The sequence below is a fragment of the Bufo gargarizans genome, chromosome 2, assembly GCF_014858855.1.
Source record: "Bufo gargarizans isolate SCDJY-AF-19 chromosome 2, ASM1485885v1, whole genome shotgun sequence".
In the NCBI taxonomy this organism is placed as follows: Eukaryota; Metazoa; Chordata; class Amphibia; order Anura; family Bufonidae; genus Bufo; species Bufo gargarizans.
The window spans coordinates 437,097,594-437,123,162 of record NC_058081.1 but is presented as its reverse complement, the minus strand read 5'-3'; the positions used below and the strand labels follow the sequence as shown (position 1 = coordinate 437,123,162).

At 40.3% G+C, this 25,569-nt stretch overlaps 1 protein-coding gene across 1 annotated transcript in view; it reads right to left on the bottom strand.

The window, feature by feature from the left end:
• Positions 1 to 25,569, bottom strand: part of FSTL4 (follistatin like 4) — a 748,534-nt gene that overhangs the window by 30,708 nt on the left and 692,257 nt on the right. Inside the window, exons 10-12 of the mRNA XM_044277373.1 lie at positions 11,071 to 11,189; positions 8,327 to 8,476; positions 7,180 to 7,287 (exon numbers count right to left, since the gene is read on the bottom strand). Of these exons, the coding sequence (XP_044133308.1) occupies positions 7,180 to 7,287; positions 8,327 to 8,476; positions 11,071 to 11,189 (377 nt within the window). The remainder of the gene's footprint in view (positions 1 to 7,179; positions 7,288 to 8,326; positions 8,477 to 11,070; positions 11,190 to 25,569) is intronic.

The window sequence follows — 25,569 nt, the reverse complement described above, 5'->3', positions numbered from 1 at the left end:
AAATAACTAGTGTATTGCTCCTTAATAGCAGTCAGATGCTCTGCTTATGACACTCTTTTGAATTAGCAGATCATATTTTCTCACTTCACTAGTCAAATAGTATCAGGTTGAACACTAGTAGTACCATGGGGGCATCTTAGATGTGAAGGAACTGCACAAAGCTGTTGCTAAGGGCTAAGTCAACATTTTAAATGCATTCAAGTTAAGAGTTCAGCTTTCACACAAGCAAAACAATAATGGAAAAGACCACTGTACAAAGGAGTCAGAAATGTAAACTTTCTATTAGTGTAGTGATATGAGGATTGTTGGTACTTTCTGATATGATCATGCAAGTAACTGATGTTAAGTATAAATAAAAAATGTACCATTTTATAGTAAAAGTGAAATAGGAGTAAAACAGTAAAATATCTTGGACCCATTTATAAGATTAAAAACCAAAGCCTTGTATACATCACATGAAAAGGGTTTTCCAAGATCTTTGGGGGACCGCTGGTCTTTGTTGACTGTGCTGCAGGGACTACATGACTGTCTACCCACATGACAGCCAATCAGTGGCGTCAGCAATCTGATATCTAAAATATCCCCCACAATGCCCAGGGCCTGTGTATGGAGTATACTTACCTGCTCCCCGGCCCCGCGTTGCTCCGTATCACTGTACGGCCGCCGCTGCATCTCCCCGTTGCTCAGATCAAAACATACGGTGAAGTGGGAGCAGCCAATTGCAGGCCCTGACAGTGACCAGCCTCCAGTGGGGGCCATGTAGGGAGCCGGAGCGACAAGCCTTGCTGGGGAGCAGGTAAGTATAATCCATACAAGAGGCCCAGGAATTGGGGGGGATATTTTAGATATTGCATAGCTCCTTTAACAAGGCAAGACCATTAATCATAAAAACAATACCACTTCAGTCCTGAACAACAAATTTTATCTTATTCATAAATGATTTGCTAGTAAATGCTACGCCTGCCATGTACCACTCAATGCAATTTCCTCAATTGCTTCAGGAAAGGGAGTAGGGAATATTTAATAGTTTTCAGCTTGTTCTTTGCTTAACCCTTTCCACCAGGCCTGAAAGTCCTGAAAGACCAGGCACTTTTTCGTAATTTAGTTCACGTGGTGGTTTAGTGACGCTAACTTTTTTATTTGTGACGATTTTTATGTAACCCCCAGTACCATTTAATAATATATTTTATAAGATTGTTTTTGTTTCCCCTTTAGGTTTAATTTGGGGAAAATTGCAATTATTTTTAAAGTGTAATTTTTCTCTCACAATAGCATTTTATTTTTTTAAATATACAAACTGACACTAAAATAAATAATTGCAATGGATTCCCTATTTTGTGTCAATTGCTTTGATATATTATATGTATAGTTTTGCAACAGTGAGACTATGGCGGCGGTTTTGTTTGGCGTAGGCATTTTTCTTTTACATTTTTTATTTGTATTGTATTCTTTTATATATTTTACTTTTTTGTTTTAACGTTTACTTATTACTTATTTATTTTTGCCACACATGAGTCCCAAGAGGTCATTAAAAGACCTCTAAGGGACACTGATGTTTTTTTTTCTTATTTTGCACTATTTTTATTGTAACTTGTGCATTTACAGCACCACCAGTTACAGTGCAAAACATCCCCCTGTGGGGACATTGCACACAGTACCACTCAATGCACAGGAAATAGAGCTTGTATCAGTATGTGGCAAACCTCAGCAGATGAGGGTCCACTTGGACTTGAGTGACCAAGGTGTTTTGGGTAAGCATACTCTTTTTGAGGTGGGGAGACTGGGGGCCCACTGTAACTCTTCCCAAAGGAAACACATGCTCCTGGAGCCACTCTGAGGGGAAATGTTTTTAGACAGGTGTTATAGAGCATCATTTGACTGAGCAACATTTTTAAACCAGCATCTGGATCTGAATACTTTTCTAATTGTGTTCAATATAAAATTTAGTATAGCTGCTGGATTATTCAATAAATGTATTTGTATAGCATCACTAGCAATTTTTATTTTTTCATAATTCTCTGTCCACCTCATTGCATAATGTGTAAAATTGTAACTGTGAAGGAACATCTTTTTTAGACTTCCTTAATGTCTTTTTCATTCTAAATATTCCCCTCTTCAGGTGCACAGCTAGATGCATTTCTCTCACAAGCAGGGGACTTCTCCCTTCTGTGGAATCTGCCAGTACTGTTCTGCTGTGATGTCCTTATTTCCTTATTTCAACATTTGTTTTCAGCTCACAACAGATAAGGAGGGGGAAATCACACTTACAGAAACATAAGTAGACTCCTATCATCTTCAAAATATGTTGTCATGTCAGTAGAGAAGATATGGACAAGGACAGTGAGGCCCTGGATTTCAACCCCCCACTGTCAATACCTAATTGCAGTACAAGCCCTAGATGGCTAGACCACAACTGGTTGACAGTCCCAATGATATTTACGTGCAGAGACATACAAACAAACACAGACAAACATAATACCATAGTCATCTGAAGAATGACAGAACCACATGGGTTATGCAGTACCATAATTGGAGACGGAGAGTGCTCATAAGACAAGCCAGGCTCAGAAACACAGGATATCAATAAGTGAAACAGGAATGAGGAACAAGGAACCTAGCTAGTGAGCTAAACAAGACTATCACTTGCAATAGTGTATGGCCATGAAGGGATTTAAATCCCTATCCCTGGATCCGAACTTGATAAGTCTAGGACTCAGCGCTCCATTAATCTGAAACACTAGTCCACAGTAATAGAGCAGCTGAGCTAATCAGCCCACTGCTAATCTTCCCTGGTACATGCGCATTGCATCCTGATACTAAGAATGTGGTTGTATCATGGCTCTCTCCTGACATGAAAGTGCTGAGGCTCAGGATCGCACTGCTGGAGTCTAGACAGGTAAGTTTATTATAGCTGTGTAGAAGCAGTTCTTTTATCAGGCTCACGATTTCAGCTAGCTATGACACCCATTTCCTGAGGGATGTCTTCTGAGTATCTGTTATTAGGGACAGATCTTCCCAAATTAGGTAAAAGCGAGACCCCCGAAGGGCCCACGACTGTACAGATTTTTTTCAGGTGGATTCAGGCATATTTTTACTTTCACATATTTCTTATTTACACCATTCTCTATTAAATGAAATTAAATTGTGTGAAAGCACAGTGACTCTTTAATTTATAACTTGTGGTTGTAACTTATTAATTGTAACTATTTTTTTCCCAAAAATGGCACCAGGTCTGTCTTTTGGCTATGTACCATATTGCATATTTAATTGAAATAGATTTTCTGATCAGTTGGCCATTGTTTCAGAATTCTATCCCTGTGGATGTGGAGTTTTATGAATATATTTCACAGTCTGAAATTGTGTGTTAGAAGCCAGGAACACAACATGTAAATTATGTTATACTTCTATTTAGGCAATGTTCTGCAAAATGAATGACTTTTTCCTTTGTCTTTCAGTTATTGGCTATAAGCTCCAACAAATGTGTTTTCTATTTGCAGCTTACTTCAGAATGGTGTATTTTATGTGATTTTCAGAACAAATTAACTGCATCTACAAAATAACACGTTTTAAGGCTATGAAATAAAATGTTTGCAGTTCACATGAAAAATCACAGTCTGGCATCTCACTTCCCTGTTTAGAGAATCAGAGTTTATGTTGTTCAAGACAAAGTTGAAGAATGTGTGAAGCAAGCAGATTTTGATGTTCGTTTTCGGGCTACAATCATTACAAAATATATTATTACAATTTATATGTTAAAGGGATTCTGTCACCTCGTTTTCGGTTATAGAGCTGCGGACATGCATGGCTAGATCGCTGCTAGCAATATACCGGTCCTATAGGGCTGTGTGCTTTTATTTTATTGAAAAAATGATTTTAGAGATATGTAAATGAGCCTTGTAAGGTGCCCAAGGGGCTGTACGAACCTTCCTGGTGCCCAGCCACACCTAACTGAAGGAGCCCAGCGCCGCCTAACTCCTCCGAATCTCCTCCTCTCGTCACAGCTAGATTGCCGTAATCTCGTGATGCGCGAACTCGTGAATGCGCAGTGCCGGTATAGTGTTTCTTTCCTGTGCTGGCATCAGCCTCAGGGAAGGAACTGCGCATGCGCGAGCTCGAGCATTGCGAGATTACGGCATATCCATTATGGATGTCTCACGATAGAGCGGAGGACATGGGTAGGAGGTGTCTGAGCAGGAGAAGAAGTAGCTGCTGCTGCTGATGATGATGAGGACACTGTACTACATGGGGGTGCAGCCTGGCGGCCACAAAAGCGGCCAGGAAATGGATATATTGTATATTGTGTTTTACTATGTTATTTGGTTCTGCTGGGGTGGTATATTGTTCTACACTTTGTTATTTGGTTCTGCTGCAGTAGTATATTGTGGTATCTGGATATGCAGTGGTAGTATTTTGTGCTATGGTGTTTGGATTAGCTGGGGTAATAATTTGTGATGCACTGGCACAGTATATTGTTCCGCACTTTGGCATTTGGTTTTGATGCAGAGCAAAACACCAAAGTGTAGTACACTATACTGGCCCTCTATGGTATTGAAGGCCCCTGTTTACTTGAGTTGACCTTGTCTATTTGTGTTGGCCCCACCTTCTGTCAATCTGGGGCCACTTACAGTCCACGCCTGCTAGTATACAGATACCAGTGGGTAAGTTGATATATATATATATATATATATATATATATATATATATATATATAGGGTTTGTCTTTGAATGTCAACTGCTTATTTTCATCCTGCATATTTTGCACATGGCACTGGTTTTGTCTGCTGACCTTGTTGAGAAAAACTGCCATATGGGAGATACTTGCACAGAGCTCGAAGCAACCGAGCTTGGCCTAGGCTTGGCACGTTTTAAGCCTGCACCCACAGTATTAGTGGCATCACCAGTTGTGGAGCTGACCACAATAGAAGCAGGGCACATTTTTGGGGCTGTTTTGGTATCAATCCTAAGCTCTGGGGCATCCTGGCTTTTTGGGGACAGCTGTGGGTGAAGTGACCCTCTCTACCACAGTACAGACACAGTCCATTGGTAAGTCTGGGGTTATTGTCTACTTCTGTTAGCCTTGCTCTTTTCACCTGCATAGGTTCAGGTACAGTAGCTGGCAAAGAAGATGGATATTTGTAGCTGTTCATGAGAAACAGTTGAAGAGGTTTTCTCTTTCTTGTCACTTCCTTGGCATGCTCACAGAACCATTGGTCAATTCAGGTAGCCAAAATTATCAGCTTATTCTGAGAAGTAGGAAGGTCCTGCGAACCCATCTTTAATTTGATCAGAAAGCCTCCCCGAGAAGGCAGAGATCAAGGCTTCATTATTCCAAGCCAGTTCGGAGGCCAGGGTTCAGAATTGCATTGTGATCCCTGACGTATGTGTAACATTGAGGAAGATACTGAGGAAGTAAGGCCAGGTTTATATGGAAAGTATCCATGAAAAGTTGCAAGCTACTTGCACTTGGACCACTCTTCTCCCATAATGGCTTTGCCCATGCCATAGCTCCTCTGGCTAGATGAGAAATGATTGGGGATATATGTGCGGCAGTAGTCAGAGAATCCAGACAGCCAGACACATCATGCAGATAAGATAATATCTGATCCTGACTTGTACATAGACAGGCAAGTCCTTGGCAAATTTCTGGCAAGGCCAGCGAGGTCCATGGATGAAGATTACTATTGTACCCACCATGCCAACTAATTGATTTGGCTCCCCTGGTAGTCATCCTTTAACCCCTATACAGGAATCTGGCCTTCATTGCAACAGGACTGCTGCCTTCTGGGATTGTACCAGTGTGGTTTGCAGCTGACCCACTGGGATCAGAGACTGTGGTGCAAGCACCAGTAGCTAAGCATACAGAAACCACTCCTAAAATGCAGGACAACTGCAAGTATAGTTTGAACAGTTACCAAGACTAGAATGCTGGCTTTTAGAGATACAGGTAGCACACAGTTAATGCAGACACAGGAAAGATTTGCAGGCGGAGTAGTGATGAAGCAAACCTGAGGCGGGCAGACTGGGGACTTGACTTGAGTACAGACAGAGTAGACTGACTAGGTTAATTTAAACAAACTTGGACTTTAAAGTGCAGGAGCCTACAGGCAGGAAGGCACACACTTGAAACACGTCAGGAATACAGGAAGAAGATTAAGCAGTATAAACGCAGGTAAATCACAATTGCATTAGACAACTTTGTTGGTCACCAGAGAACCTAAAGCTCAGGCACCCTCATGCTGGAGATGTGGCCTTAAATACCCAAGGTCCCTCTGCTATTGACTGGGGAAGGGTTTGGAATCACATGCACATGCCCTTTAAGAGGCTGAAAGAGAGTGTGTGCAACTCTTAAGGGACCACCAGGCAGGAGCATAAAGGATGCAGCATGGAGATGATGTTGTTAACCAGGACGCTGGATGACATGATAAGAGGCAGGGTGTCAGGGTCCACAGGGAACAGTCAGAGGGTGGCAGGCATGGATAACAGACCTAACATCAATTTCATACAGTATTATACACAGTAAAAAGATAATTTCTGGCCCTTATAATTATTCTATTGTTTTATTTCTCTCAGCTATCAAGGGAAAGTATGTTAGAAAGCGTTTTTTCTTTAAAGCTCTGACAACCTTTGAGGAATTATACAGTCACTCTAAATTCTTTCATTTTTAATAATTTGTCATGTTATTTAGTGTAGTCTCAAAGCTAAACTTCATTTTAGCTAAGGCTATCTTTATGCATTTATTGTTCACTTTGAGTTAAATTCCCATTTTTCAAACTAGCACCTAAGTCTAAATACTTTTGTAACTGCAGAAGTTTGCAATTGCAAGTTTGTTCCTTTTCTTATTTGTTCACCCACCTCAGTAACATTACTAAGGTGTTTGCACATACACAGTTCCATCCTTCTACTGCCAACAACCATATCTACTATTATGGGAACAGAGCTGCAGCAGAAAGGACACATCCTCTAAGAAGGTACATACTCCCTAAGCTGTGATAGGGAGAGAACTGCAACATAAAGTACACACCCCCTGAGCTGCCAACATGAAGAGAATCTATAAGAGCAATTGGAGCAATGAATGCATCAACATCAGACAAATGAAGCTTTCATTGACAAGATATGACATTTTCAACAATTAATAATGATGAAATATTTGCAATTGTATGTTCATACAAATATACATACCTGTAATGATGGATGGGATTTATTTATATCTCCCCAGCTAAGAATCCAGACTTGGTCATGGGATTTGTCATAAAGTAATTTTGCTGGATATGGGTCAACTTGTATTGTCTTCAAAAGGGCAGAAATTAAAAGAACAAAGTTAAATCTATTACTTTAGGAACGTACTTATATGTGAATGGGTCCTACAATGACACCAAGATATAGTGAAGAAACAGGGGAATGTGGCATTGCACCTACATAACTTATGACTAAATATCAATCTTCTCACAATGAAGAATAGACTTCTCTTACAGGGGTTCTCCTTGATGGACCACCTCTATTTTCTCAAAGGGTGGCCTGAAAAGCTGATCAAAAAATGTACCCGACTGTTGTCAGTGGAGAAACCTGGGTGTACGTATTATATATTGACACACAATTTCCTAATTGCATATATGAAAATGGTTTCTCTAAATTGGAAAATCCTTTTAAATAAAGTGGATCTCAAAAAGCAACACCATAGATATAATTACAGGCTACTTAATAATGGAGATTCCCTATGATAATAATGCTGCAATAATAAAATAATGTTCCATATGTATAATTCATTTTACATCTCATTTTGCCAAAAATTGCAGAGGTAAGTTGCATAGTGTCAAACATATCATACATTTGAGTTCTTACTCCGAAAAAAAAAAAAAAAGTTGAGAAAAGTGGGCATGGCACAAGGTGTAAAGTAGGCAAATTAAAAATAGCACAAAACAATGCAACAAATGTAGTTGTTCATGGCAGGCATAAGAAGAACTTCAAATAGACAATATCAAATACTCCTGATTTACATTAACAGGTGTGCACCTTTTAACAAATTGGGTAGAATACATGACAGCTGACCTCTGCAATTTCAGTATTGTGTAATAATTATTAATAATTCTGTGTCTGTATTCTTTAAAAGTGAATCAAATGAAACAAACTGAAACACATACAGAAAAATGGTCCCTGTTGCCCATAAGGAAAAATTAAAGTTGTACTATGGGACCAATTTTTCTTTTTCAGTTTTCACAGATGAGGTCCCACAGTATGTTTCACTTAAAGATGGCCTTTAATCATGGTGAAATAACAGATTCTGACCTCCTATTCAGTTTTGAACATTCTTTATTTTATGTACTAGTACCTGTTTAACCTTCTGCATCTGGATGTCAATTATTAAAACCCTGTTCTGGTTCGGTTGGGATACATAAATGTATTTTTCCCTCACGTTGATGGCTGAAGACCATGAACACGATTGATCGGGATTTCCTTCAGTTTGTTGACACATCTCTTCCTAAGTAGAAAATATAGTGAGCAAGTTATAAGAAGTTTCCCTGTGGCTTGTTTTCCTGTTGACACATATTACTACCAAAAAGTATTGTACATGAAAAATGGGTGTCTATCATAGTGGTGCAGTAGAGAACTTAATTTCTGAAGATTATTCCTGAAAACGCTTTAAGAATTTGAGATCTGGTGTCAACGATGATACTTTCATTTAAACATAACCAATAGCAGAAAATGAAGCAGATAAATAATCTACTGTTCTGCAATTAAATGTCATCCCTCATTGCAATCACAGGAAAAAGAGGGTTCTTAATCATAACTCTTAGTTTGAAATGTTCAAGCTGAGTTCTATAGCATGCTCTTAAATGTGTTCTGAATGCAGCAGCAAGATTTCATCTGATACACATGGAGTACAGGATTCTCATTTGTTTCTACGTCAAGCTGCTGTAAACCTGCCAGGAGGAAGTGAGCCAAAAATGTTGGCCCACATTTACTAATGAGTGGACCTAGATTCTGTGTAAATTTGGTGTGATTTCATGCATCTACTGTAGGTTTACAGAAATGATCTACACCTTGTTCAACAAGAGAGCACAGCTTAATGGGAAAAGAGTGTGGCTTTATAGGAAACCTAAATAATATGCAACATTTTGCCCCCAAAATTGACCACTAAGTCAACAAATTTCTGGAGCAAAGTTAGACAATGCACTCAATTATTCTTACATCCTGAACTACTGTACTGTGATATATCTGGTGCAGGTCTAGATAGACTGTCTAAGGGTACACCATCTACAAGATCAGTAAATCTATCCTTTTTTTTTGATCCACTGAATAAGCTGTAACTTCCATACATAATGTATTGTTGGAATTGCTCCCATTAGCAGCAAAATTGGTCTGATAAACACTGGAAGGATTAATGGGAATTTTCAACTCCATTTAAGATCCAACCAGTCTGTTGATGGGGTAAAACTACTGGTGACTGATGACTGGTCTGCAGAGTCACAGGACAGGATTCTACATGATGGTGCAATGATAGAGTCTGTTGAGCTCTGGAATAAATGTAATGTAACAATCATTTTTAGAACTGTGACAAACTCACTGTCTTGTGTTTCTAACTTTTAACTGAATGAGAGCAACCATTCTGTTTCTGGCCTATCCCGCTGGGACAATTGTCAGCATTCTGGGCTCAATATAAAAAACATGACTTTCGTTTTTGAAATCTGTGTTTGAACTTGAAACGCAAATGAAATAACTTGGACAAGCTATCCTGGAGAGAAGAGGTGAGTGCTACCTGTAGGTTTCTCCTACCTCACATCTAGTAAGTTATAATTGAATTTTGGTCAGATGATCAAGGGATTCAGGTCTAATTATCAACCTCTCCAAAAAAATCATCTGACAGATTCCTTTCTTCATGTAAGCCACAACACTCCAATTCTTTAAATTTTCATTAGCTAAAATTGAGGGGATATTATACCACATTGTTGAAAAACATGCTTAATATTGTCACCTCAACACTGGCTGGCAACAAAACCTGGGACATATAGAAACTGTAGTTTAAATGAACAAAAAAACAACAACTGAATTTTAACTATGTGTTATATACAGTATGAATCCTGGGCAATTCTCCACATATTTCATTTCCACAACTTTCTTGTGGCAGTATAGTAGAAATTTGAAATTGTAGGTATGTAATAGCTTTTACTCTTCATATCATCTAGATTTATGAATTTTGCCATAACATCACCTAAGACAGAAAATTGGGCACCAAATGTATTAAAATGATGCATGTTCCACAATTTATTTGGGCATGGTAAACCCTTTTGTCCTCTTTTTTCTTCTACCATATTCTACCGGCTGGTGTGCATTCACAATATCATGCACCAATAAATGGAACATGCTGCATAGTGCAAGCATTGACTCCTTTTTGAAAACTTTTAGGATGGCACTAAAACAGTTTAAAACACATTAATAAGAAGATAAACCCATAACTGATAAAAGATTTGGTCTATATAAAACTGACTGCCCAATGAGTTAAAAGAAGAACTCAGGGCAAAATCCATACATTGTTTAACATGCAGCGCAGGACTTGAGGGTCTGGTGCATGAGTCAAAGAACACTAGAGAGAGAATTAATGCATCATGCACCCCCTCTCAATCCTGCACAAGCCATGACACAGTACATCAGTTTTGCCACATTCCTTCAACTTCTCCAAACATGGATAGATAAGAAGTCTAAAATATTTCTACTGTTGTATATAACTGCTAGGATAATGAGGTTGCTAGTTTAATTGTAAAGATCTTATGGGGACAAATATGATATACTGAACTGCGTAGAGAAAAAATACTGTTAATTCATGGTCAATGATGCCCCTATGAAGGATTATGGCTCAATGTGTATAGTGCTGAATGCCATCAACCTTTAATTCTCATTCCTACATGAAAAAAAGAGCATGGACAGACTAATAGATCAATAGATGTATCTTTAAGGTCAAACCATCAAGTCGGCTCTAATGAATACCTGACTGTATAGCTTTGTGTTATTTATTGTATTACAATATTGATTGCATTTTATATAAGAATCCGATGTAACAAAGCTTTTGAAACATACGTAGCTTGTAAGAATCCTCTCACTAGGCTTGATCTGTCTTCGGATCTCACATTCTCGTGGTTGAATTATTGTGATTCCATCATCAGAAAAGACATAAAACATGTTCCCCACACTCAAACCTATAGGGAAATCAAAAGAAAACAGTAGCAGAATTATAAGTCTTTTTTCTCCACCCATAGAAACTCAATACACAGCAGGAAAGTGCAACATTATTTATTTGTCTGAAAACAGAGAAGCATTAACCCGGTGAAAAGCTTGTGATGACATGCAAGAACACAATGCACTGTGATAGCAGAATTGGTTGGATATTGTCACTCCGTTTAGTAAAGGCCCCTTCACACTGATCAATGGAGAAGAAGGATTGTTGAGAAGGAAGTGTTCTTTCCCAACAATCTCCTCCTAGTGAGTGAGATCTCCTCCACAGTATGGGGAGGAGCAATCACCAATGCCGATGCTCGTCCCTATACATAATCATTGCTTGCCGGCAGTACAGTGCTGTTTAGATGGCACAATCTGCTGCCAGCAAAAAATTATATAGAAAGATCCAATTATTTGATAAACAAGTGTTTTGCTTGTTGACGACAACATATGCCCCATGGGGGAATGGCTGCTGACAAATAACGATTTTTGGTGCTGCATGAAAGAGGCAATCACCTGACAAATAAGTGTTTGCCCATTTACAGGGGGGCTCAATGAATTGAACAAAATGGAGAAGAAAAATAAACATAACAACTTATCAGTGAAAGAGAAAAAAGCCCTTAAAGATCTAGAATCCAATCCATTGGTAGTAAAAAAAACTACAGACAAGGGGGGGGTTTGCATTAATGGACAAGTACAAGTATGAGAAAGAATTGATTAGACTTTTGTCGGAAGAAAACACCTATAGAAAGTTAAGAAGTGATCCCACCAATGAATATAAAAAGGAACTGGATAAACCGCTTAAATAATGGTTATAACAAGGGCATTCTAAATAAGAAAGAATTTGAATATTTAGCAATAAAATTTCCAGTGACCCCGGTTGTTTACCATTTGCCAAAAATTCATAAATGCCTCGTAAACCCTCCCGGTAGGCCCATAGTTTTGGAGATAAGCTCCTTAACCAGTCAAATAACTGAGTACATTGACTTCTATCTGCAGGGATATGTCACGCAAATTCCCTTGTATTTGAAGGATACCAGTAGTGTATTAGAACTTGTAGGTCCCTGCCAAGAAAATACATGGTTGGCCACTGTAGATGTCACGTCACTGTATACAGTCATTCCGAAAACTTTGGGGTTAAAAGCCATAGAGGACAAACTTGCGAGGGATCCACTGATGTCGGATGTACAAGGGGAATTTATTTTGAAATGTGTTGATTTTTGTTTGGATCACAACTATTTTTTGTTTGATAATAATTTTTACTTACAGTGCACAGGGGCGGCGATGGGGCAAAATTCGCCCCCAGTTTGGCCAACTTATTTATGGGGTCATGGGAGGAGGAAACTGTTAATTCTTTCTTATGCAAAAAATTGCCAGGAGGAGAGTTCACCCCTTGGAAAAGATTTATTGATGATTGTCTGCTAATCTGGGGTGGGGAAAGAATGGGCTTAGAGGGATTTATAGATGGTTTGAATGAAAATAGGTGGAACTTACATTTTACTAGTAGTATTAGTAATTCCTCAATTAATATTCTAGATCTATGTATGTGTTTGGAGGACAAGAATTTTTAAACAAAGACGCACTTTAAAGAAACAGATATGAATGCGTATATTCATAAAACTAGTTGCCATTATGACCCCTGGTTGAGAAATATCCCTGAGGGTCAGTTCAAAAGAGTATCACGGAACTGCACTTATGTAGCGGACTACAGGATTCAAAGTCAAGAAATTGAAGAACGATTTGTAAAAAAAGGGTAGGACGAGGAAGCGTTAAAAGGGTGCATGAAAACTGTTGAAGACAGGAGAATGTAGTTGAATCAGAAGAGAAAAAGAAAGCAGAAAGCAATTTTCGTTTTACATTCATGAGTCAGTTCAACACAGATGTAGGGTTTAAAAAAATGCTATTAGAAAAAAATGCTATTAGGCAATCCCTGATTGCCCTGAAATTGTGTATAAAAAATATCGGTATCTACATATGCACCTAGTGCATAGTTCCATTCCAATAATAAAAGAAAAAATAAACATACACAGGTTCACATGGTGCGGTTTTTGCCTTGGATACAAGAATAGAATTGCCACAAATAGGTCAAAGCATGTAGAGACTGTAAAATCGACAGTAAATGGGCAGGATTTTAAAGCAAAAGGAGGTCTTTCCTCTGCCAATGAGGGGGTTATATATGTATTGGAGTGCCGCTATGTTCTCCAATATGTGGGAAGGACACTAAGAAAACTGAAATTAAGGATACAGGAGCATATGCGAAATATAAAAAAGGGTTTGGTTACGCACAGCGTCTCATTGCATTTTAAACAGCACCATGAGAAAAATCCGAGGGGTCTAAAATTATGGGGGTTGAACTAGTTTAAAAGCATTGGCGAGGTGGCTACCCTGTAGCTCAAATCAACAGGCGCGAGGTCGAGTGGATCTATAAGCTGAATACTCTGCAACCTAATGTGATGAATATAGAGTTTGACTTAAAACCATGCTTGATGTAATTTTGAACACATATACTTGCTGGTGGTGCTGTGTCTCAATGTGAGTAATCAGTGAGTAGTCAGGAGTGGCCAGAGACAGAATGACATGGGAAGCTGGCCTTATATTGGTGGATTGAAACATGATTTGAAATAAAGAATGGGGCGATAACATGCACTGTGATTGGTTAAAAGAAACGTGACAAAGTGATGAATGGAGAACTGGGTTCTACTACAGCAAATAGGATAGGTATTAAAATGAGCTTTTTATAATATAAGTGGGTGAATAATGGTAAAGATTTGGAGAGAAGATTCCAATGTTGTATGTGATGTAGATATTATATAAGATATGTTATATGGGAAGTGGGAAATGTTTTCGGGGCCATTTTATCTGTTTGTTCTACGTGACGTAATTTTCCAAGCCATGTGAATAGGGGGAATAAGTTAAATAGCCTATCAATGTTAGATTTCACCCCTGACGAAGTCGTGTGCGAAACCCCGGTCGGGCTGTGATAAAAAGTTGTTTTTAAGATATGCTGGCAATTTTAATATGCTTGTGAGTATAATAAAATCTATTGTGTGATCCTTGACACTTTGCAGAGGAACCCGTAGTGGTTTTGTTCCAAGTGGACGCTGGAAGTGTCGACATCTTGGGTCTGATAACCTGGATAACTGCAGTAAAGGATAACGTTCCATTTGATTGAGGAGCAGCATGGTTCCACCACTATTGCATTGTACCATTGTGTGAACTTATCCGCTTCACTTTTGGGGACCAGCAGCGCAAGTACCATTTATCAAAGCTATCAGAACAATTTTACTGTGACATGGGACTGTATGTTGCAGGAGGCTGTGGAAGGGAGTGATTTTATTTACATAGGACTGTATATCAGAGGGGGCCGGGGGAGGCAGTGATGTTATTTACATGGGACTGTATGTTGATGGTGGCTGTGGAAGGGAGTGATGTTATTTACATGGGAGTGATGTTATTTACATGGGACTGAATGTTGAAGGGGTGATGTTTACATGGATTGCACGTTGGAGGCGGCTGTTTAGGGGGTGATATTATTTACTTGGAAATGTATGTTGAAAGCGGCTGGGGAGGAGGTGATGTTATTTACATGGGACTGTATTTTGGAGGGGGCTGTATATAGAGAGGGATTGTATTTATTGGAGGGGGCTGGTGAGATGGTGTGGTGTTATTTACATGGGACTCTATGGAGGAGGGATGGAAATAGTGTTATTTTAATGGGACTGTATGTTGGAGGGGGATGGGAGTGATGTTATTTACATAGGACTGTATTTTGGATGTGGCAGGAGAGATGGTGTGACGTTATTTAAATGGAACTCTATGGTAGAGAGAGAGGAATATAACTACAAGGGACACTGCAAATCCAGGGGACATTATAAGCGCTCTTATTACTACTGGGGGCTCTATAGGAGGGACTTATAAATCCACCTTATTTCTATATTTCTACTAAGAACACTATGGGGGCCTTATTACTACTATGGGGTCTGTAGAGAGCTTTATTACCACTGGGGTAACAATAGGGGGGTCTTATTTCTACTGGGGGCTCTGTGAGGGTATTATTAATACTGAAGGGCTCTTCTATGAATGGGGGCACTCTTGGGGGGCATTATCATGGTTGGGGGCACTTTAGCAGGCAGTATTACTAATGGGGGCATTCTTGGGAAGCATTATCATGGTTGGGGGCAGTATTACTAATAGGTGAAGTCTAGATGGGAATTACTATTGGTGGGACTATTTCTTCAGGATAGTATTTGGGGGTATTGGGGAGCACAGCGAGCAGCAGGATAACACTGTGGGGACTCCAGGTTGGAGGATGATGCGGCCAAAATAAGTTTTACGGACCAAATAAAGAAGATGATGACAGAGAAAATCTACATCGGAGGAGACGTCACCTGGAGGCACTGGATGTGACAGGTATGTGCTACTGTATAGCAAGTACATCAAAATGCGATGTGTGGGGAAGGGGGGGGGGGTGACTTTCGAGAACTGGGCCATATTCATTGGGGCGTGGTCTCTTTTGAAACCCTAGTAACGCCCCTGCCTGTCAGATCAGTTTTCTGGCAGATGAGATCTGTACTTGTAAAAGCACAATTACATGTATATAATAAACATTAGATAACTTAAAGAAGGGCACATTACAGTCATCTGAATCTGCCTATCCAATATGCACAAGGGTGTTATTACACTGCCCATTGTACAGGCAGTTTGAGTGCCGATAGATGAGAAACACATCCATATGCGCTTGTTTGCACTGGCCTGATTACACAGGCGATGCATACTGAATGTGGAATGATTGCTACCATGGGTGTAGCTATAGGCTATAGACCCTTGTGCCACATAAAAAGACCAGTATTATAGAAAGTGCATGTTGGTCAAGGTTTACCTCTGGCTGGATGGAAGGGATAGGTCAAGAATTTGGCATGAGGGGGGTGCCATTTCAATTTTTGAATCAGGCAAAATTAATTATTTTGTTTTTGGATCCTGGCCAACTCCATTTACTTCTAGGGACATTTACTATTCCCTTTCAATATATACCCTATACTGCACACCATGGGTACATCATATACCATTACATTATGTGCCCTTTCAGCCCAGTTTCTACACTATTGTTCTAATTTCTATGGCCATTTTTGACACATCCATACAGGCTTTGACCCATATCTCTTACTCTTTGCTATATATCGGTTTACTCTCCATTTAGCCGTTTAACTAGCTTACTATGTAACATACATTTTTTACTCCTAACTATTTTCTGTTCCCTTTTTCATTAGTGACTTATATGATCAAGGTCTGAACTGACCGAAACGTCAAGATTTGGAGTCACAAAAATAGGCATTCTTCCTTATCTACCTATGTATTCATTGGAGGTATTTATCTTACTATTGTCTAGGATTATATCCACTCCACTGAAGCACCTCACAGCTAGACATAGATCAGAACCTGAACCAACAGATTGTAGCATACTTGGAGTGCACCCTGCCATCCCACATCGAAGATCCCCTGGACTATTGGGCAGCCAAACTCGATTTGTGGCCGCAATTGGCCTAGTTTCCCTGGACAAGCTTTCTTGCCCGGCCAACAGTGTGGCATCAGAGCGGGTGTTTAGTGCAGCAGGGACTATGGTTACCCCAAGGAGAACTCGCCTGTCCACCCAAAATGTGGAGAAACTGACCTTTGTGAAAATAAATCAGGCATAGATCAGCCAGGATTTTCAAACACCATTGTCTGATGCATCAGACTAGATCATCCATGGTGCCACACCTACACTTTGAAAAAAGAGATCTGTTTCTTCTGACTACCTGCTTCAGCTACTATTCTGATGCCACACCTGCTGCCAGGTGCTCCTACAGCCATCCACCATCTCCAGCTAGTACTGGTATTGCTTCCCACCTCACCTCTGTGTCACCTTTGTGGTCTCCTCATGCTGCTGCCACCTCACCATTATGTCACAGGGTCACCTCACCACTCTGTGGTCTCCTCATGCTGCTGCCAGCTCACTGCTATGTCACTGGGCCACTCTGTGGTCTCCTTATGCTGCTGCCACCTCACCATTATTTTACTGGGCCACTCTGTGGTCTCCTCATGCTGCTGCCACCTCACCACTCTGTGGTCTCCCCCTGCTACTGCCACCTCACCACTCTGTGGTCTCCTCATGCTGCTGCCACTTCCCCACTCTGTGGTCTCCTCATGCTGCTGATACCTCACCACTATGTCACTAGGCCACTCTGTGGTCTCCTATTTCTGGTGTCACCTCACCACTATGTCACTTGGCGACTCTGGTCTTCTCATGCTGCTGCCACCTCACCGCTCTGACATTGGGCCACTCTGTGGTCTGCTCATGCTGCTGCTACCTCACTACTTTGTCACTGGGTAACTCTATGGACTTCTCATGCTGTTCCCACCCTCCCCACTCCATGAGTGGGACACTATTTTGCCTTTTTGGCCTGGTTGACATCATAATTTATTTGACCCTTCTTCTAGGGTCAGAAGAAAGCATATGTAAGGCCTGTATGTCATGGTCCCTATATTGCCTCAGAATTGGCTTATGATTTGGTAGACAAAGGCAGTAGTTGGTACAAAACACAGAAAACATGCAAAGATTCCATTCACGTGTAATCTCTGTTTTGGATCCACTACTGGGCTTTAGCAAAACTGATAGATTACTGACCAAATGCTGACCGAGTGGAGGAGGATGCTCAACAGATGGGATTCTTTTTTTGGGGGGTTATTGTTCTGATGGATCAGAGGAAGGGCAAAATAAACAGTGATGCCAACACAAACTTACTGCTGACACCCTCTCCACTCTGTTAGGGGGGCTTTACTTGTATGAGCATTTAATAGAACAGGTTCTGTAGACATATATGTGGAATCAACTGACGATTGTGTAAAAGGAGTGCGCTCTTTCACGCTATAGTAGGATCTTGGTCCTCTGCATAGTTCTTTATGCCTGACGCTAACATTGACCGGTAAGACTGAGATCACACTTGAGTTATTTGGGCAGTTTTAGCCTCGTAATTGACCAAATGAGTGATGTGTGAAGTGATTCTGAGAGCTACGCCTGTCATCTGTGTGTCATACTGACTCACGGTATTGTTTCACTACCACAGCAGACTCCCTATGCGTGTTACTGCAAGACACAGTGTTCTACACCACTTTACAGGCTCTCTGCAGCCAGAAAATAGCTGTTTTTAACGAGATTTGCCACAAATAAATTTGGATCGAATCAAATCTTTTGGGAAAATTTGGCGAACCGACCAAATACATTTTTTTAGAAATTAGCTCATCTCTAATTCTGATTAAAGATGCCCACCAGCCAATGAACAAAGGCTTTCTTGTTCATCAACTGATCATCTGCTTGATTAAATGAGCCAATTATTGCAAACAATCATTCCTATGAATACTTGTTCCTGATTATTTCCTTAGAATCGTGCAGTCTAAGGGTCCATTCACACGTCCACAGAATGGATCCGCATCCGTTCCGCAAATTGCAGAACGGGTGTGGACCCATTAATTCATTATGGGGCAGGAATGGATGCAGACGGCACACAGTGTGCTGTCCGCATCCGCATTTCCGGAGCGCACGCCCAATCTTCCAGTCCACGGCTCCAGAAAAAAAATGTCCTATTCTTGTCCGCAATTGTGGACAAGAATAGGTAGTTCTATGGGGGTGCCGGCCGGGTGTATTGCGGATCCGCAATTTTCAGATCTGCAATACAGTATGGACGTGTGAATGGACCCTAATAGGCCCTTAAGGACTTTCAAAAGGTCCTCCTGTGTCTACTGTTTGGGAAAAACAGGTTCAGTACGTTGCATTCGAAAGGGAACCTGTCATCAACTTTATGCTGTCCATACTAACGGCAGCATAAAGTAAAGAAAGGTGAGTTGATTTCAGCGGTCTTTCATTTAAAAGTTACAAGTAAGTGGTTGCCGAGAACTAACATCACAATCATTGCAGACTGGACCTGGAGAAGAGTCACGGCCACCTGAGAAGAGTCATGGTTATTCATAAATCCTGCTCTCCCTGCCCATCTGCTGGTGATTGACCGCCTTCTACTCAGTTTTCTCTTTTTCTCTCTAGGAGAGAACAGCTAATCATGGGTGAGAGTGCATGACTCTTCTCAGGTAGATTGGACTCTTTTCAAGGCCTGGGCTGCAATGATTATGATGCTGGTTCTCAGCAACCACTTACTTTTAGCTCATGAGTGACACACCACTGAAATCAGGATTTCTGTCACTATTTTATGCTGCCCTCAGTGAGCTCAGGATAAAGTTGATGACAGGTTCCCTTTAGCATACCTGAACCTTTTTTCTAGAGGTGTAAGTTATGGCTCCTTCTGATTCCCTATGCAAAATACGTAACATGGCTCCCAATATACCACGTGCTACAGGGGTCAAGTCCTGGGAAAAAAAGTGTGGGAACTCACCCAAGATCCACTGCAACCTACCCCCCCCCCCCCTCCAAAAAATAAAAAAGCACAGAAAATCTAGCATGCTGTAATTTGTGTCGCTGCGGACTAAAAAATAAATAAAAAAAATAACACTTTTAGAAAAGTTTGGCCTGGGATTTGATCTCATGACCTCTATACAGCAGAAGCAAGGCATATGCCCTCACAGCTATGAAAGCTGTCTAGCTTGTTACTTAAAAAAAAAAATATAAGACTTCTTCTGTAGGTAACTTTGCCCACTGTGTATGGATGTAGCAGAGCTGGGTGTGTTGGGGCAGCTGTCATGTGTATGGTTGTACACTAGGTATCAGTACACTAGGTATCAGTAGAAGTATCAGAAAAAAAAAAAAACACTTTTAGAAAAGTTTGTCCTGGGATTCGAACTCATGACCTCAACACATTACAGGCAAGGCATTTACCCTCGCAGCCATAAAAGCTGTTGAGGTAGTTGCTTTAAAAAAACAAAAAACTAAGACTTCTACTTATACCTAGTGTACTGATACCTAGTGTACAACCATACACATGACAGCTGCCCCAACACACCCAGCTCTGCTACATCCATACACAGTGGGCAGCTGTCATGTGTATGGTTGTACACTAGGTATCAGTAAACTAGGTATCAGTAGAAGTCTTATAAAAAAAAAAAACACTTTTAGAAAAGTTTGTCTTGGGATTCAACTCATGACCTCTACACATCAGAGGCAAGGCATTTACCCTCACAGCCATAAAAGCTGTCTAGGTAGCTGCTTAAAAAAAAAAAAAATAAGACTTCTACTTATACCTAGTGTACTGATACCTAGTGTACAACCATACACATGACAGCTGCCCCAACACACCCAGCTCTGCTACATCCATACACAGTGGGCAGCTGTCATGTGTATGGTTGTACACTAGGTATCCGTACACTAGGTATAAGTAGAAGTCTTATATATTTTTTTTTTTAAGTAACTACCTAGACAGCTTTCATGGCTGTGAGGGTAAATGCCTTCCTCTGATGTGTAGAGGTCGTGAGTTCGAATCCCAGGACAAACTTTTCTAGGTTTAGTTGAATGAGGAAGGTCGGACCAAATTTAAACGGCGCTGATGCGGAAGAAAGACTTCGTGTTGCAATGTTACCATATAGGTAATCTTTTATTCAAAGGTCTACGCGTTTCAGGGGCGGACTGCCCCCTTCATCAGGACAATAAAAATTATAGGAATAAAACATGTGTTCTGGTGTGCTTTACTATATAAACTCTGTTTGGGCGCGATGTGCAGTGACATAGGGGGCGTGAGGGGGGCGGGTTTGTGGGTGTGGAAGAGTCTGGTGTTGCTAGGTTACTGTAACCTCCCCTACGGCCGGTATCTGTGTTCTCAGAGCAGTGAATAGGGGAGATTAACATAGAGGGCGGGGATGGGGCGGGTCACAAAGCGGGGGGAAGATGTTTGTGATGTCGTGGCACTGAAACTTAAGCGCTGATTGTACGCAGCGATGTCTGTAAGGAAAAAGTGTTGGTTGGACGAGAGGTGCTGACCGGAGGTTTTTTGTGCCGATCTAAGGCATTTCGGTCCGCTAGTCGACAGTATAGTGACTGCCGGACAGACAGATTGGAGGGCGGGACATGGGAGGAGTACTGGCTAGTGACAGGGGAGAGGCTGGGTTATCTGGCTTTGTGTAGCTTTCGTTGCTAGGTACTCGTGTGACGTATAAGGGGCGTAGAGGCTGGGAATGACGTACAGGGGGCGGTGTTCATAGCCCCGATCACATGACAGTGTCCTTCAGTTGTGTGACATTAGTAACCGGCATATTTGACTGCGGGGGTAACGTACGCAAGTGTTATGGGAGGTAGAGATGCAAAGGGGTATTTTTGCGTTTATAAAATATAGTAAAATATAAAAATACAGATATATATATAAATATATGGTAAAAGGAATTATGGAACAACATAAAACATAAACGTTTACCCCTATGTGCTTGTATACACATAAATATGTACGCACGTGTATGCACAGGGAATAAGAAGTAATTGGGATACATGAATTGAATGAGTTAAATAAATAAATAAATAAATAAATGGATATACGCATACGGTTGTATGTTAAATAAATAGATATATGGTGGCGGTATATGTATATGCATGTCCTAGGTGATTACGGTATAAATATGCATGTTGGTGCAGGGCGGCCGTCACGGGCATGTGTATCCGTGGACACACATATATAGTCGGTCATCTCTAGCCGCACGCGTTAGTGTTAATGATCTTACTTTGGTCACACATATTGGGGTAATACATATAGTTTCCTTATTAAAGTATGGTTTCGCTCATTTCGTTTAGTCCATATGGCCTCAGGGTATCCAATTGGTAAATCCAATAGACCTCTCTTCTTTGGAGGATGCTGAATCTATTATATGGGTTGGGTGGTATATGGTCTATAGGAGTGATTGTTAGTTGATGTCTATTTTTTTCTCGTGTGGTAGCGCAGTGTCGGGAGATGCTATGTTTGATGGATAGTTTTTGTATGTTATGCCTATGCTGGTTGACTCTGCAGTGTAGTTCCTGTGTTGTACGGCCTATATACTGGAGGCCACATTCACATTCGATTAGGTATATGACGTAACTACTTTTGTAAGTTAGATGGTATTTTATTGGGAAGCTAGTGCCGTTTTTTGTGGAACTGAAGGAGGTCTTATTGTGTGTGATGATGTCACAACACAAACATCGTTTCGTGGCGCATTTGTAGCTACCCACGCGTTCCTTTCTAGTTATGTTTTTAATTTTTGTTTGTTTTTTCTGTTTACTCGGGGCTAGAACACTTTTTATTGTAGGTGCTCTTCTGTATGTGATCGTAGGTATATTGGGGAGATATTTTTCAAGGTAAGGATCCTGCCTCAGAACGTGCCAATGTTTGGACAGTATTGCGCGAATAGTTTTATTGGATGTATTATATTGCATAATTAAGTTTAAATGTTTTAGGTTTTCTTCTTTTTGGTCTTTGGCTACACTCAGTAGGCATTCTTTTTGAGTATTTCTTAGGCTCCTTTTATATGCGTCTTTTAATAATTGACTTGGATAGCCTTTATCAGTGAATCTTTTTTGTATAATTTTTGCTTGTTCGATGAAGGTCTTGTTTTCTGTGCAATTACGTCTAATGCGCTTATACTGGCTATATGGTATATTTTGTAACCATTTTTTGTGGTGAAAGCTCTTATAATGTATATAGCTATTAGTGTCGACCTGTTTAAAAAATGTCTTTGTTGTGACGATGTTATTTGTAATATTGATGGTAATGTCTAGGAAGTCTATTTGTTGTTTCTGAAAGTTTGGAGTGAAGGTGATCCCCCAGTTTGTATTATTCAGTTTTTCGTGAAACTTTAGGGCTGAGTGTTCATCCCCGTCCCAGATAATAAAGATATCATCAATGTATCTCTTATAGTAGATGATCTGCTCGTTGATGACGTGCTCATTCTCAAAATGGCCCATAAATAGATTGGCGAAAGCTGGCGCTACTTTCGTACCCATAGCGGTACCGCGACATTGATGATATGTAATGCCGTTGTATATAAAGAAATTGTTCTCTAAGATGAACCGTAAGCACTCCAATAGAAAATTGACCTGGGGTGATTTTAGGGTTGCGTCGTTGCGTAGTGTGGCTTCTACGCACTTTATCCCTAGATTGTGTTCGATGTTTGAGTATAAAGCTGTAACGTCCATGGTGAATAATGCATAGGTCTTCCTCCATGTTATATTTCCAATTTCTTCCATTAGCTGTCTTGAGTCATGTAGGTAACTTGGTAGATTCTGGACATATGGTTGGAGAAAGAGATCAAGATAATGAGATAGATTGCTTGTTGCTGAGTTTGTGTTTGACACAATGGGCCTCCCTGGGGTTTTTTTTGTATTCTTGTGTATTTTTGGTAAGTGATAGAAGTACGGGTTTGACGGTGCTTTTGGTATGAGAAAGTTTTTTTCTTTTTTATTTATGTATTGAGTTTTATGGGCTCTTTTAACAAGGCTTACAAGGTTCTTAATTATATCCGGGAAGGGATTGTTATCTATTAGCTGGTAGTACTCAGTATCATTTAAAATATTGTGTGCTTCTTTTTCGTATTCTTCTACATTTTGTATTACAATCCCACCTCCTTTATCCGCTGGGCGGATTATTATGTTTTCATTGTTTTTAAGGCTCCTTAGGGCATATGTCTCTTGATAGGATAAGTTTCCATTTTTTGGGGGTCTCATTGGGTTCTGCTCAGGGGCAATTTTCTTTATATCTGCTGATATTAGGTCAAAGAATGTCGGTATGTAGTGTCCCTGACTTTGGACTGGGAAGAAAGAGGATTTGGGACGCACTTCTTGATGTTTAAAGGTTTCGGATTCCTCTATGTTTATGCTCAGCATAGTGTCTTTTTTGTTTCTTGTATTCTCATGTTCAAAATGTCTTTTTATTGTTAAGTTTTTTCTAAATTTTTGGATATCCAGGTACAGTTCGAACATATTAACATTATTATGGGGACAAAAAGAGAGACCCTTTTGGAGGAGGCTGTTCTCTGATTTTGTGAGTTCATGCGATGATAAATTGAAGATTTTCACCGTAGATGTAGGGGTGATTTCAGTAGAACCATTTTCTTTTTTGTTTTTATTTTTATTATTTATATTCTTTTTGTTCTTGTTGTTCTTCTGGTGTTTGCCTCCCCTGCATCCTCGGGTTCGTATTTTCTTTTCCCTGGGGTGGGTTTGAAGAATTTTGTTATGTGCTGGGTATTCATTTTTTGAGAGTCCACTAGTTCTTTGTGTTGCATTTTGGTGCTGGGTATTTGTGTTCTCTGTTTGGTATGGTCTAAAAAAGGAACCAGGGCTGATGTTCCTGCCATGGTGTTGTCGATAGTAATTATAGACTCGTATTCGTTGTTTAGTTCTTGGGTCGAGGTCTGATGTATTGTAAGGAGGGAATTATTAAGATCGTCTTTTCTAAAAGACATTCTAAATGATCTCGTAGTGAAGGTGATGATGTCATTAGGGGGCGGGGCACCATGAGAGGAGTCGCAGGCAGCGGCACCGCACAGACAGCTTCCTCTCAACTGAAGCCGCCCCTCCTCCCTTAACCTGCCCTGCACAGTGCGCTCCGTCTCCCCCTGTGAATCTGATTCAACCGTGTTCTCCTGACTTGAGGCTGAAAGGGAACGGCGTTCCTGCCATGAAAAAAGTGCAGGAACGCCGTTCCCATGCGTTCCCCCTCCACTCGACCCCTGACGTGCTATTTGGCTTCTTCTAATTTCTATAGGGTCTTTAGGCCTTCTTAGACACCTGGCCAGTATGCAATTACTTCTACTACATCCTGCTTTGGTCAACTGGGAGATAAGTGATGCCAGACATATCCAATCCCTTGGCAATAAACATGCATCATCATCATCCACTTGACTTATTCTACACCAGTATAGACAGGAAAATAGAGTAAAATGCTTCAAACTAACCTCTTCTTTCGTATATTAAATGCCTGGTTGAGACTGGGTATTGAATTTCCTGGCCCTGACTACACCAATGTTTTTTGTTGTCAATTATGTTCTGTAAATTTTTCTAATATGCATAATTATAGCATGAAATCTATTTTAATATGTTGGGAATGGCTATAGAATATGCCACTCTTATAGATGTGGTGAATGCTATTTCTCCTGGTCAGGTAATATACAGTATGCAGATTCTGGCTGCCAATAACAATCCAAAGCCCCAGAGAAAAGTGAAGAAATGTTTTATTTAGAGCTTTGTAGATTTTTTTCTGTCCAATATACAATGAATATTGATGCAATGTGATCATGCAAAGCTTCATTATTTAGTTTTTTCCTGGGTGGATGAAGAATAACATGATTTAAGATGACCCATATCACCTTTTATTGGAAAATCCTAAGCTGGCACATATTTCAGCAGTAGGTATGCCTTGGGGA